The sequence below is a fragment of the Montipora capricornis genome, chromosome 10 (assembly GCF_036669925.1).
Source record: "Montipora capricornis isolate CH-2021 chromosome 10, ASM3666992v2, whole genome shotgun sequence".
NCBI classification, from domain to species: domain Eukaryota; kingdom Metazoa; phylum Cnidaria; class Anthozoa; order Scleractinia; family Acroporidae; genus Montipora; species Montipora capricornis.
Genome location: NC_090892.1, coordinates 40641264 through 40656263, shown reverse-complemented (window position 1 = coordinate 40656263; position 15000 = coordinate 40641264). Strand labels below are relative to the sequence as shown.

The following is a 15000-nucleotide window of genomic DNA, read 5'->3' as shown; positions in this document are numbered from 1 at the left end:
AGAGAGGCTGGTACAGGTCTAGCACATTCTTTCAAATCAGCGCAGTGGATTGTTTTTTTGTTTTTTTTCATTTAAGTGTTGACATACATAAAGGAGACAGAGTGGTCACTTACGGGAGCTTAAAAACGATAAGAATGTTTATAAGGTGACCTTTCAAACGGGGTTTTCCATTCGTGGTCGTAACTAGAACTGGACGCTTACGAAAGTGGTCACGTTGATACCTTCGACTGTAAAATAGCTTACTCTCGTGAACATATTGCTTTTGCTGATCATTCTCCACGGCATTTTCAAAATACTTTTGTCGTAGATTTGATTCCACCATTCCAGTCGAGAGATCTCTATATTCACAAAGCGATTCTTTTCAGAGAGACTCTCGATTGCTTTGATATTTCCCACTTTTAAGAACACAATCAAGAAGATTAATCCATACTGAGATAGCCCGGATAGATAGATAGATAGATAGATAGATAGATTAGATTAGATTGGATTAGATTAGATTAGATTAATTACTATGGCAACTAATGGCGCGCGACTAAGACGGCCAAAAAACAGCAAAAAGTGAACAAGAAGAATCTTTCTACTTTTAATACCAACGACGATCAAAATTAAACAAAAAATGTGACAAATGATAGTAAAAAAAACATAACTCCAACCTGAATTAAAAGTCTTTCATATGTGAACGGAAGATTTCAAAAAAATCCCTCCTCAAGAAACGAGCTAAATGTATCAGGAAAAAAATCACTAAATCTTCGTATAGCAATAAAATTAATATTAAGATTGACTTTCCATCAGGTTTTCAACCCATCGGCTGCTTTACCGACACCTCCGATCGAGCCATCCAAGCATGGGAAGGAAAAGATTCCATTCTGGATGGATCGTATAAAGTTCGAAAGAACGCCATTGCAAAGTGCGGTAGAGCTGCTATGCGAAAAGGATACAAGCTGTTTGCAGTTCAAGATGGAGGATGGTGCGCCGCCAGTGCTACAGCGGACCAGACCTTCGACAAGTACGGCGGATCTGCGGCCTGTAGGTCCGATGGCGAAGGTGGACCGTCGGCCAATCAGGTTTATGTCATCAAAGGTAAAATGCCAAAGAAGTGTTTATTAAATGCACAAAGAATAAAATGCAGTGTTTTATTGTGGAAAAAAGGCTTAATGAACTAGGACGAAGGACTAGTGTATACTTCATCTTTATCAAGCACTGAATTTGCATGGTCGTATTTGTTCCGACGGGCTTTAACAGTGTACAAATTTGTCATGAAATTGTAGATAAGAACTAGAATGGCAACTTGCCTTCTGCTCCAATTATTTCAATTGTTTTGTACAGTTTATGTGACTTTTTTTTTACAAAAAAACAGTTTATTGTCGTAAACATGTTGCTTTTGCAAAATCTGGTTATGTTGCATGGCATTTTAGAAGATTTAATTCCACCGCTCCAGTCAAGAAATACTCTATATTTAATAAACGGTTCTATTCAAATAGACACTTGATTGCTTTGCTATTTCCCATTTATTAAGAATACATTCAAGAGGATCACTCCATTATGATTGGACATATGCAGTAAAAACTGTAATCTTCAACTTGTACTCTTGTATGGCAAGTAATGCAACGCCAATTGCAATAAGAGGGGCATAAACAAAAGAAAGGTGACCGAGAGGAATTTTTGTACTTTTAATTCCAAGGAGGGGCATAACTTAACAAAAAATGATGACAAATTACTCTACAAAACACAATACTCAAACCTGGATTAAAGGTCGTTCATAGCTTTACTGACGTTTTTGTAAGTCTTTTTTTCTTAAGAATTGGTCTAGCAATTTTTGTTGCATTTAATACATAAAAAATTCACTTGATATTCTCGCACAATTCCGAATTAATAGGTACTCGTCCAACTTTCAGAACGTTTTCCTTTTTGCGGTTTCCGTTTTCCTTGGTGGATTGTTTAGATCGGTTACTTTTTGTAAGCGGTTTAAGGTTGAATAACAATAAAGAAATTCAAATAACACTCACGAACGAGCAATTTTTTTTTGCGGACTTTTCTTTTATATTTCCATTGTAATGTTGTGCCATAGTCTTGCAAAATCGTATAGCAATATAGTAAATATTAAGATTGACTTTCCATCAGGTTTTGAAACCATCGGCTGCTTCAAAGACACCTCCAATCGAGCCATCCAATCATTGGAAGGAAAAGATTCCATTCTGGATGGATCGTATGTTGCTCGAAAGAACGCCATTGCCAAGTGCACCGTGGCTGCAATGAGAAAAGGATACAAGATGTTTGCAGTACAAAATGGAGGATGGTGCGCAGCCAGTGCTACAGCGGACCAGACCTTCGACAAGTACGGCGGATCTGCGGCCTGTAGGTCCGATGGCGAAGGTGGACCGTGGGCCAACCAGGTTTATGTCATCAAAGCTAAAATGTACCAACCATGTTCATCTAACTAGCTGCTGAACAGCGGTGCCGTGCAACGAGACTTGTAACTGATTGCTGAAAAAATAAACATCTTTTCTGATAACGGCTTGTTTTAGATTTTTTTTTTCTTTCGGCAGGTATGAGACTGACTAACGTTTCTGCAACGTACGGTTGGCTCAATGGGTCGGCATTGTTCTCCGATTGGTGTCCAATGTTAAGCCCCGTTGGGCTGGGTTATCTACTGGATGGGTGACCTTCTAGAGATAACCATCGCCGTACGCTCCAAAGTTCACATTCGTCGTGGGTAAAATGAGTACCAGTACTAATGGGGACAAGTTGTGTATGCAACGGGATAGGAGTGGCGCCCACCCCTGCTGTGAGTTACGGCTGACGCCGCAAGTTACAGTAGAAGCATAAAGAAAAAGGAGCCTTCGGGTTGCCTTTGACCTCGGCCCTTGACCTTGGTCGACCGCTTGTCTTGTCTTAGATGATGACAGGTCCGTTTACCTTCCTTCCATTCAATTTTAATCAAAATAGAAAATTGAAAATCTTGATTTTAAAATTTTGATGCTCAGAAAAGCAGAAAGCATTGGTGAATTTTTAATTCTCTTTTGTTTTGGCTTTTCACATAAGCGACGAAGCCCTATTTTAGTTTAGATTTCCTTTGCTGCAGGTGTAATGAAAATAAAAATATGACAAGATTTGCCAAAATTTCTTAAAGAAAGTAACATGCAAGAACCAGTTACAAAACTGCAACTCAAAGTTCACAATCAAATTGTTGATTTCTGCATATAGGAAAATTGAAAAACCGGACGAAATAGGTGTGAGGTTAGGGCACGGCAACACAGGAAGTGCCCAAAGACGCAAACACAAAATGTACGGACAATAATGTGGGAGGTTGTACAGAAATGCCGCTGCAGTTTTCCACGCACATTTTCTCCACGCTATGCACGCATCGTTACCGCCATCTTGGTTGTTCGCCGACGAAACTTCCAGATGTTGCTCAATACACATAAAGGAGCATTTTCACAGCAACAATTACCGCTGTTGGTACTGCCATCTGTTGGTGCTTCTGGTGTTGCCGTCCCCTCCCCTCACCCATTTTGTCCCGTTTTTCAATTTTTGATTTTGAAGTTTGATGTTCCAGTTTTGTAGCTGGTTTTTGCATGTTCGCTTCTTTAAGAAATATTGGAATATCTTGTCACATTTCTATTTTTATAAAATCTGAAGCAAGGGAAATCTTAACTAAGATAGATCTTCGTCGCTAAATCATGTTAATGTGAAAGACCAAAAAGGATGATTTCTGTTTTTCTGAATATCAAAAATTGAAAATCATCATTACATGGTCTATTGGTTTGAGGGTATTAGTATTTTGTGTGTTTTTATTATTTAACGGCGTTAAAATTAACGAAGCTGGTAATGAAAGAAACCTTTAATCGATTTTCGAATTTCTCTCTAAATCAAACCATATGTTGGCCAATTTTTTTTTTAGACCTTTTGTCATCCAATCAGAGGTGGGTGCCTTAAAATGGGGAAGACAAACCCATGTCCAGAATTACAGGTAGTTTTACGCAACCCAATTTTGATATTTAACGCAACACGAAATCTTGCATTACGTACATCACCAAATACCGATTACCAACAATGAGATAAGTGTCAGTATTACTGTCTTCCCTTAGGTAGGGTAAACGCAGCTTTTCATTTTTGCTTGAGGAGAAGAGACAAGGGGGATCCTCTGTGTCGTTAATTAACTTCATTCCCACACACCAGTGACATTGTGGTGTGAGAGAAGAGCCAGGGAACACTTGGTGAAGCTCTTTGGAACCTGCATGCATGCAACTACTTGCATTTCTAGACATATTTAGGGTTCAAATGACGTCAAAGCCTTCATGTTGTATATTATTCATTCATGTATATGTTTTTTTGTTTCAAGAAAACCAGTAATTGCTCGGAATGAGTGAAAACGACCTGTTTGTTTTCAATCAAGAGACGTCCAGCGCCGTGTTTCGAGAGGCCATTAGGCCCTGGACCGAATAATTGGGACTAAAATATCCGGGTTGAATTTTAATTTAAACACCATGTACTTGTACAATAGTTGAAAAAAAATCCTATCAACCCTGTTAGGCCGATTACTAAAGAACAAATTACCTTTCCTACACGCTGGCACCTATTCCCGACAACCTTGCCACACGTAGTGCAGTGCAATAAATATAAAGACTCCCACAAAGTTATCACTTCCGTGTGTTTACTACATTTGCAGTTCGTCGATGGCCCTTTTTTCCCTGTTTGACATTGGCATTTTTTTCTATTTTAAGAAATTTTTATTCACATTTTTATTCTTGCGATGTTAGCCCACATAACAGGCGATTTGTTGAATTTTAGAGTCTTCTTTTCACGGGGATGACTGATTGTTTGAATGTAATGGTCGCGGGAAAACATGGACCGAAGTCAAAAGAGAAAGCAAAGGGAGAGAGGGGCGAGAAGAAGGAGCGAAAAACCTCCTGCAACACCCAATTTCCAATCATGAGCAAGGGTTTGATGTCAACTAGCAACTAATTACACCGCGCCTTGGGTAAACATTGACGGGAATACAATTCATCTTTCGCTAGGGTTAGGGTTAGATTTCAACTTACCGTTATCGTTTTTGTGTCCATGTTTTACTGTGTACTGTTCATCGAAAACGATGGCCGACAATCTTTTGTGGATGTTATCATTAGAATATCCTTTCAGCACGTTGAGAAATGCCTCGTCCAGTGCATCTTCTGCCGATGCGAAAACTGGCTGTGACAGAAGCAGCAGCCAACGAGGTTGCCGTGAGCCCTAGTCCTTCAGCTTCTTTAATCTGATCATCGATGATATTTCTCATAGGTGTGATTACTGATGCAGAACACATTTGGTCGGTCACCTTCTTCTACAAAAAGCTAAAATATGAAGCTCTGGTTAATTCCATGGGAGGAAGGACAGCCAAAATATCACCTCCTTTTATTAGCTTCTTTACAGGGTCTTTATGCTGTTACTTGCTGGAATAACCATGGGATGTCCGCGAACAAGGCATAAGTGAAAAGAGCCTCCCGAGTACGATGCAAGGCACGCAACAAAAGTGTGACAACGAGCAGTTACCCTTTTAAGTACAGTCGAACTGTTATTTAATTAGTTATATACCGTCGTTACAGTTCCTTCGGTTAAAGATTAAGTTAAACTGTCATCTAAGCAGATATAATTTGTTTATTTCGAGTTTTTATCCTTAAGTTCCCATCCAATTGAAATCGAATTCCACCACAAGGTCAGAGCATTTTACGGGTTACCGATCCAACCTGTTATGCTGAACATATAAATCATGAGCATACCCAGTTTCAAATGTTCTTTTATTTGTTTTATACAGTATCATAGTATTGTTTGTTTAAATTCTTTGCCCCAGGGTGGGGGTTTTTTGTTCATTCCCCCACTCTGGGGAATTTGATTAATTTTTTTTAAGAATTGTAAAATCTCCACCCCTTGCCCGCACTCCCCCCTCCCCCCGCCCTTTTTTTTGCGGGATTTACATTGATAGGTGCATAATTCCTCACTGTCACATTTCCAGTTATTTTTTTCAGCTAAAGACTGTGCAGAGTTGAGTACAAAATAAATATAAATAGCCAGACAACAGAGATGCGACTTCAATAAACTCAGATGCATTCAAGGCGTCCCATTCCTTCAATGAGTTTGTTAAACCCATTTGGTTTCAGTGTTGTACATGACACCACAGTTAGTAAAATATTAGAAATACAGCTCACTTCAATACGGAGATGCAACTGTTGTTGAAGTCCATTACTCGCCTCTTTTGACGCAACTGTTTTTTCTGACAATAAACTCACGGATTGAGTCAAGTACACTGATAAACATAACTGGTTTTATGAGTTTTAATCGGTCGCAACTCTCGCTTTACAGGTAAAGAACTCACTCACCATGTGCTCTCAAAACCTCCCTACCCCGTAATGTTTTGAAACGATTTCCGCGCTCTACCGAGCGCGGGCTCTCCGGAGACGCCTGACTAATCTTACAACGAACGCTCACAACGAGCCCTTGCAACGATCTAGTAAAACGCCACTCGCGTTACAATGACTTCAACGCCATTGCAGGTTAATTAAATATGCTTCTATGTCCACCGGATAAAATCTGCGCCTTTCTTATTGCCCCTTGAAACCTACCAAAAATACACGCAGAAGACTCTCCGACTAGGGGAGTGACAGAAAAGACCTATTGCGCAACTTTTCCAGTTTCCCGAGACGGGAAACGGAAAAATTCAACTCATTTTCTGACTGGATTGACCCAGTAACAAGCTTTGCGTTTTTACCTTCGTTTCCGTGGTGAAATTTGGATTTCTACAGATGTCTGATGGCTACCCAGTATCTGACCAGCGAACCCAGTATACAGGAATAACAACGCAATTAAACGTAACGTTTGGCGGTGAAGAGATATTTTTGTCTCCCTTTGATCTTGCAAAGTACTTTGGTATTAGAATTTGAAAAAACTCGACTTACGAACTGAGCATCGTGAAAAACTGAGAATTCTGTTCTAACTTCTGCTTCCGGCCGTGTCCGGTAGTAATGCAAAGTGCGCTGTGAAAGCAACACGCTCGCTTCCGACGGGAGTGTTTTCTCTCAGATGCTAATAATTAAATTTCACTGGCTTCAGTAAGTCCAGCCACAAAATATTTGCAGCAAGAAAACTACGCGAACAAAGTTTATTTGCATGTCAATATATATATTCCTTGAAGGCTTGAGTCAATCATGGATAAAGATTAGTGACAGGCCTGCACGGAGTCCCTGTGTGATTTAACTGTGGATGAATGTAGCCTTCAGTGGCTGAATTAGAGTCAGGCCTATACGGACTCCCTGCATGATTTAGTTGTAATTGAATGTAGCCTTCATAACTTAGCTTTAACTAGCCTGTCTGAAAGAGATTTACCTCTTCTGTACGATAGGATGGGCGGATTCTTGAAGATAGTGTTCAGCAAAGGCTGATTTTGTATTAAGTCCCAGTTTAGCATGAGTATTACCGTCACATTGTCGTATTGTCACAACATACCACCGATGGGTGGTATGTTGTGACAAATGGCAAGATTTGTTTCCGTGCTTTTGCTTTTTGTTGGAGTGCCGACTGTCTACCGTAGATGATGTCGGGAGACCCAGGGGAATAAAAAAATTGCGCTTGATAAACAACGGGAACAAATTCTATATGCATAATTAATGTTAAGTTCTTGAAGGCTTGATAAATACAGTTACGATCTACTACGTACAAAATCGTATTAACTAATAAAAGCGGCAGGAATGCGCAAACGTTTGTTTACTACGGCTTTCATTCTTGCATCTTTCAATAGGTGCGGTTACACTCACCATGGTAAATGCCATTTCCCATGGTAAATTATCCCGTGGTACCTTACACTTGGGTTTTAGTATACCGTGAAGATTACCGAGGTAAAACGAAATCTCACGCAATCATTGGCGGGAAATTCAATCACAACTTCATCAGCAGCGCGATTGGCTCTTGTGCCTCGGGCATCAAAACACCCTTCCAACTTCCCACGTTAAATGTCATGGGCGCTTCCACTGATCTTTTTGACGTATCCGAAATTTAACATAGGAGGTTTACCTTGGGAAATGTCGGTCACACGGACTAAGTGCAGTTTTCCGTGGTAAGAGGGTCATTTACCGCGGTAAAAGTGCCCCGTGTAACCGCACCTAATGCTTTCCGCCTTCGCGAATGTGTTTGAACTCGTGTTGTCAACACGAAGGAGGCGTGACTGTGATTGGACGACTGAGTCAATGCAGTCATGCCAGTAGACCCAGGGGAATAAAGAAATTTTGCGGTTGACAAAGTACGGTCCGCCACCCCGGTAAGGGTCAGTTTTTTATCAACGGTCGAAGCCGTGGCCACTTTTGTGCTAAAGCACCGCCTTTGTATGCTGTTTCGTTGCAATATTCACCGCCTGACGTTGCTCGCTGGACTGCTATTGCGTTGATAGTGGGTTGAAATGAAAGTTCAATCTTTGTCAATTGATTCTGATGTGAAATTGTGACCGTGGGAATATTTTATCCAAGGATATTTGAGTCAAATTGGTGGCACTTGAGAATTTTGTCTCCAGCCTTGGGATTTTACTATAACCGTTGACAACCACGAAATTGTGAAATGGCTCAAATCGCGTCGGATCTGGAAAATAACCACACAAGAAGGAAGCTATCCACGATAGCAATAAGGTTAGGCTTTTTAATTGAGATTTTTTTCATACAATTATCTTCTTAAGCTTTTTATCGGGATTCTCATACAAATCCTTATATTTTTGTCAGCCATGCTCACACTGAGCTTGGGGCGCCTGTGGTTATGTTTTCTTTCTTAGGTCCGACATATCAAGCAGCCCGGCGTGAGAAGTGCTCGTTTTTTACGACTGTCGAGGTGGTGAAACCCCCACTGTTCGACATGTCTTTGTTTCAACTACCATCTCTCTGAGTAGCTGGTTCTTCAATAATACTTCTATCTCTTCTTTGAAACTGTCGAAACGACCTCCGCCTCTTGCTTTCATCGATCATCAAAGCCGGACCCCGTCTGGAAAAGCAGGCCATTATTCTGCCGGAGAAAATATGAATTATAGAAACAAATTTTCGAACATAAGATCATAGTATCGCTGATGTTGAAGTCGCACCAGAGAAAGGCAAATACCTGTTCTATGTTTCTATCGTTTCACTTTTCCTTTATAAAGCACCTTAGAAAATTTGGCAAGATTTCTTTTGAAGTTTGCAAGCGGTGCTAAGTTCTGCAGTTCTTTCTGATGTCCTTTAAAATGACGCCTTTTTGGTGGCGAAAAACAAAACGAAGAACGTGGTAAGCTAGGCCACATTATATATCAAACAAAGCTTGAAGTGCATTGAATTCTGTTGTTTGCCGATAAAAACCATTTTCCTACCCAGGCCTTTGCTAGAAGCAAAGAAAGTTGAGCCATTGTGCCCAAAATTCGAAATTTCCGCGATCGAGCAAAATTTTCGGATAGGGAGACTGGAAACTGGGGACATAAATTTCTTGGCCGAATTTGAGGAAGACCTTGGACAGCAATGACCAGAACCAAGGTTGCTGACCCCCAGCAAACCATTGTTTTGGGTAGGCACGTTATGTATGGGGACATTATTGTATCGTATCAGGAGCCCATGACTAGGAGCCTTCCCAATGCATTATATCCTTGACTCAACCTTTGCGCGTATCTTTCTATTTTTAGAACTAATCCTTTGGCAGGAGACTCACATTTACAACAATTTACATCAATTTGCACAATTTGCATACATTGTTTTTGCTATTTTTGTCTTTGTTCCTCAATAACTTTATTCTGATTGGCCATTCTAAACAGTATGTGCAGAGCCCAAGAACTCGTGGCGTTCTAAAATAGAAAGATACGAGCAAAGGTTGACTCATGGGGCTTGTATGGGAGAGGCAAGCTCTTACTCATGCGCTCCTGACCGTATGCGTTATACGTACCTTACATAAAATGTATACGGTACAATATATGTCCCCATACATAACGTACCTACCCAAAACAACGGTTTGCTGGGGTGCTCAGTCTCGCGGGCTCAGAAAACCTGGTTGTGGTCTTGTTATTTAAGGTTTTTCCGAATTTGAGATAAAAATTTCCAAGCGTGGGTAAATCAGTAAAGAAAGTGTCAGTTGAGTTGTATCAGAATTACATTACAAACAGTTCAAATAAAGTTAATGATATGAAATTAATCACGACTGCAGCTAAAACAATGATTTTTGCACAGTAAGCAAAAACGTTGGTTGTATTCTGCATGGGCACGCTTTGTGAAAATTTTGTTGATGATTCTGGCCTCCGTTATTGTAGAAACAGTACATTTCAGGAAGAATTGAAAATTGTTCTAACTGCCTGAATTTGTTGAGAATACTCACTGCAAATATCGAAAGGTTCCTTTAAAAATATCATGATTTACAGACGCTTACTTCGACAGCGATCGTTATACTGCGCAGTGAAAGCGTAAATTTTGATCATAAAAATTTCAATCATCTGAAGAGCATGGCGCCCTCTGCAAATGATCCTAAAGCTTGAAGCACGCCAAAACTTGAACCTCAAAGCTTAAATAATCGGTTTCCTTTCGGTTTATTTCGTTTTCCGTAAAGTAATAAGGGCGTTGTAAAGATTGAAATAATTTTTCAACTGGTCGGATACAGCTGGTACCGGTCGGATACTACAATTGTAGGCAACATACTGTCATGAATCTTGTTTCAAAACCGTTTCATTTCTCTTCTTCTTCCATTGCTCAGTCTTTCAAAAGCCACGACCATTTCCTGCGGCTGGCGTCTGATAACCGACTTTTCTCAATCTTCCCGCATTCTAAAACTAGCTAAAACTGTACTTAGCGTTCTAAATCTTTGCTCCATTTTAGAAAGAAAATGGAAACGACGCTTATAGCTCGGTAGATAAAAAAAATTAACCACTGGCAGGAATGACTAAACGTTGCAAGCGTTTACCTTCGATTTTTGCTACAATATCAGTATCATGAGAGCTCTGTGTCACACACAAATAATGCTTCGCCTCCCGCAGAATTCATCGCCTTTCCAAACTGAGGTTTGGGCTGAGTAAAACTAGTGTATCTAATAGACGTAAATATGAGAGGGTGATGTGAGGTGCTATTTTCTACCCATGTAAACCATGTGAGCGTTGGCCCTACCAATGGAAATGGGACCACTCAAGAACAGAGAAAAACTCTGATTAGCCGGATGGGAATTTGAACCCACGACCTTCGGGTTAGATCACCGCTGCTCCACCGACTGAGCTACAAGGTCAGACGGGCGCAGATCGTGGGAATTGAAGATACCTAATTCACGGCAATGAATATGTTCAAGTACAAGGAGTTACGTTTATGCTTACGCCGTGTTGCACTCATATAGATAGTCATGCTGCTGTACATTTCGTTGATAGTGACAACATTTATCATTGATAACCACAGCATCGGCATATTGAAGTCAGTTTGGGGTCCAGTTTTGTACCGGACCTATTGTATTCTCCCTTCATTTCCACGCACGAACAGTCATCGTTAAATTGCAAGCATAAATTGAACATCCCCCTTCCCCTCGGCAGCATTTCTACCATTTAGTTGAACTAGTTAAAAATCTAAATAAATAACCCTCAAAGGGTATCACCCGTCACCGTGGATGTTTTAAGAAAGGAGAGTAAATATATAAATAACAATAAAATATATAAAATTATTTAAAATAAATAGAGTCATCCTCCCATAGTTTCTTTGAAAAGAGAAGCTTCAATGTCCCTAGTTCCAATAACGTCGATGGGTAGATTGCTCCAATCCTTTATCGTTCTTGTTACAAAGCTGTATTTATAGGTGTGGGATCGACTGCTAAGATGAATAAATTTCTTTGAATGGCATTGTCTTGTTATTAGCTGTTTCTTCGCTCGAAGCTACCCAGTCTTGATTCCTACCTCCTTTAGCTAAGCTGTAACCAACCTAGATCCTCGAGTAACCGTGTGACTGTTCCAGTCTTACGCTCATAGTAACGTGTCACAAACCTTGCCGCTCTGCGTTGCCTGACACCTTCTATACTGTCTACTTGTTTACTTGTGTGTGGATCCAATGCGCAGCTTGCATGCGCAGCTTGCATAAGTACTCCGGCACTGGCAGATGGCATTATGAGAAGTAATTGAAGGCAGCGGCTGCAATCATTTCTCATAATGCTATGTATCTCAGTAATTATCCATTAAATAGCAACGAAACTCATATAAAACTCATCTCTGTTGAGGAAAGGAAACCTCACACACATCTGGGAAGTTGACCTGTGAAGAGAACCGGCTTTAGTGAAAGTGGAATGCTCGTAGGTATACAATGAATATAAAGTGAGTAGTTTGGTAAAGCCCAGAGTCTCCATGCCAGATCCACGACCCTGTATCAAAATACATGAGCTGCACCAACTCTTTGAAATATTTCCTTTCATTCATCACATCATGACACCATCAGCTCCTTGCAAGTATTCAAAGACAATGAACTTCTTGTTTTTGCTCGTTATGCTTTCAACCTCACACTTGACGTTTTCCGCAGCTGCATCGGTGAGTAAGAAATTTATCAACCACGAAATTTCTCTCATCTTACCAGCCACAGAGTTATTCCATCTTGGACGAAAGCATTGTGAAAATCTAGACCAAGTTTTACTTCGCACGTTTTTAAAGAAGAATATTTTCATACAATCCACAGCATGCATTTCAGAAGCGCCCGCAAGCAGTTTTAATCCTTTTTTTCCCTTTGTTTCTTTGTTTTCAGTTTCTACTCGCTCCAAACTTGAAATTTATGTCGGAGGAAAGTGTCAAAAATCCTTCTCGTCTCAATGACAAGTCTTTTGTTTTGGTCCTTTAATTTTAACGTACAAATATGTGGACTAAAATACAACTGCAGATTTGAGCAACGCACTGCAAGGGCGAAGAATCGCGAATGTTCCATTTCGTTTGCTTTTAGAAAAAGGAGTGTGGCTATGTAAGTGAATTGGAACCAAAATGTAGAAAGATTGCTGACGTTTGATTACTTTCTCCACAAAACTAGAACTTTCTTCCTTTTGTGCTGTCTTTTATGCAGCTGAAGAATATAAAGTAGGTGTTTTTTTTTTCCACCAAACATGTTGCTTTGTAACGATCCTGTTGCCGTTTTCGTCACGTTAAACCCCCAAAACAAATAATAGCGACGACTGGCTCGCGCATCGAAACAGCAAAAGATTCGGCCAAAGCACATAGTTTTCAGAAACCGTTTGCGCGCTATGCTGCTTCTGCATTGAAAGGTTCGGTGCTGTTTCTTCAATTTTTGCAGATGCATCATTTACAGATGTAATTCTGAAACACGATTTCACTTTAACGACTAAAGATCTGCCAAGAACTGCAAGAGGTTTGCGAGATAAATCTTACTTATGTCTTTCCTTTTTCAACACACATCAGGTGGATCCTGATGCGAAATCGGCAAATGCTTGCACAGTGGGTTGTGTACCTGGTGTTCCAGGGGTTCCTGGTGTCCCTGGTTACAGTGGACGAGATGGGCCCAAGGGAGAGAAAGGCCCAGCAGGACCACCCGGAGATAAGGGACCTATGGGACCTAAGGGAGAGCAGGGTACTCAAGGACCCAAAGGTGATCCCAGTCTCCAGGCCATGCCGAAAAATTGGAAACAGTGTGCATGGAAAAACATTGATGAAGGCAAAGATAATGGAATGATAAAGGTAAGAAAGAAACATGGCAATTTCAAAGAGGGTTAAAAGCATAGGTATTCGAGTCAGCGCCGGAATGCTGTGTTCGTCTGTCGTATTTAGGGCAAGGTTGAACAAATGCTTTGTCGTTTATTTTAAGAAATATTCTGTGACAGTCTTGCATTGTTAAAGAAGGAGGAGGTGATTGTGGAACAAAGTCGAAGACTGTAAAATTTGCCAAAATCTTGATCAGGTTGTCCATCCGGTTAGGGCAGCAATGTATTGTTCATTTTTAAACTAAATAAAATTGGCCATTTATCTTTTCCGTTCCCAAAGTTGCTATAAACAACGTCAGCTTTTATTCCCGTAAACCTTTCGATAACGCTGACATGAACTGGTGTCAAACGTTACACTTATTCCTAACGGAGTTTTCTTTTTCAGGAGTGCACTTTCAACAAGCTTTCAGAGAAGTCGGCTTTGAAAGTCGAGTTTAATGGCGACTACAGAATTGCCTTTTGTCTGGACTGCTGCAAACGCTGGTTCTTTACCTTCAATAACGCGGAATGTCAACCTCTGGCAATCGACGGTCTTATGCACATTTCCGTTAACCAAGGGAAGACAGACAGCAACATACACAAAACAACGCAGATCGCAGGATACTGTGAGGGGATCGGCAAGGGGATTGTGCGAGTGGCGATCAATGTTGGAGATTGCGTTGGAAAGAAAGCTGGTTCGGATGCTTACACCGGGTGGAACTCTGTCACCCGTATAATGATCGAAGAAGTGCCTCCTCCGCAGAAATAAATTAGTTTTCTTGGATCCAAGACTGAAAGCTGTCCTAACATAATTAATTCATGTAGCTTTAGTCCGGGTATTTTTTAAGGCAAGTAAACTAATAGTTTATCATTCAAGATCCAAGATAGGACTTACATCATGATAGTGATTTCCTTTGCTGGATGTAGATTCTATTCTAAGTGTAAAATGTTGGGCACAATTTACTGGCAATAAATGAAGTCATTTTATTGTCACTGCTCAATCGAAGTAATTCACGGTTGTTGCGAATTCTGCGAATTTTGTGTGGTTTCGCTATGGGTCACGGAAGTGTGAGGGAAGACGGGTAGAGCTTTAGGAGAAAATAACACCGTAGGAGAAAAGTGGAGGGCTATAGTCCCCCTCCCTCTCCAGGGCTTCTGAAATGAGGTTCACCGGAATAGCCACCCTGCGAGCAGAGCCTCCTCTTGTCTTTCTCTTTATTGAGGAGGAGAAAAATAGGCTCTGCCCGAATCGCGTCAACTCTTTGAAGCCGCCGCAGCCCGAGCTTCTGGACTAGTCAATCTTGTTTTCTCTCGTCAAACCGGTTATTCCAGTGCGAGCGTCTT

General features: G+C 40.7%; 1 protein-coding gene across 1 annotated transcript in view; it reads left to right on the top strand.

Moving 5' to 3' along the window:
• The window catches only part of LOC138022002 (collagen triple helix repeat-containing protein 1-like), a 198301-nt gene extending 183876 nt beyond the window's left edge, over window positions 1–14425 (top strand). Inside the window, exons 2-3 of the mRNA XM_068869032.1 lie at window positions 13379–13654; window positions 14063–14425. Of these exons, the coding sequence (XP_068725133.1) occupies window positions 13379–13654; window positions 14063–14425 (639 nt within the window). The remainder of the gene's footprint in view (window positions 1–13378; window positions 13655–14062) is intronic.
• Window positions 14426–15000: the final 575 nt, after the last annotated feature.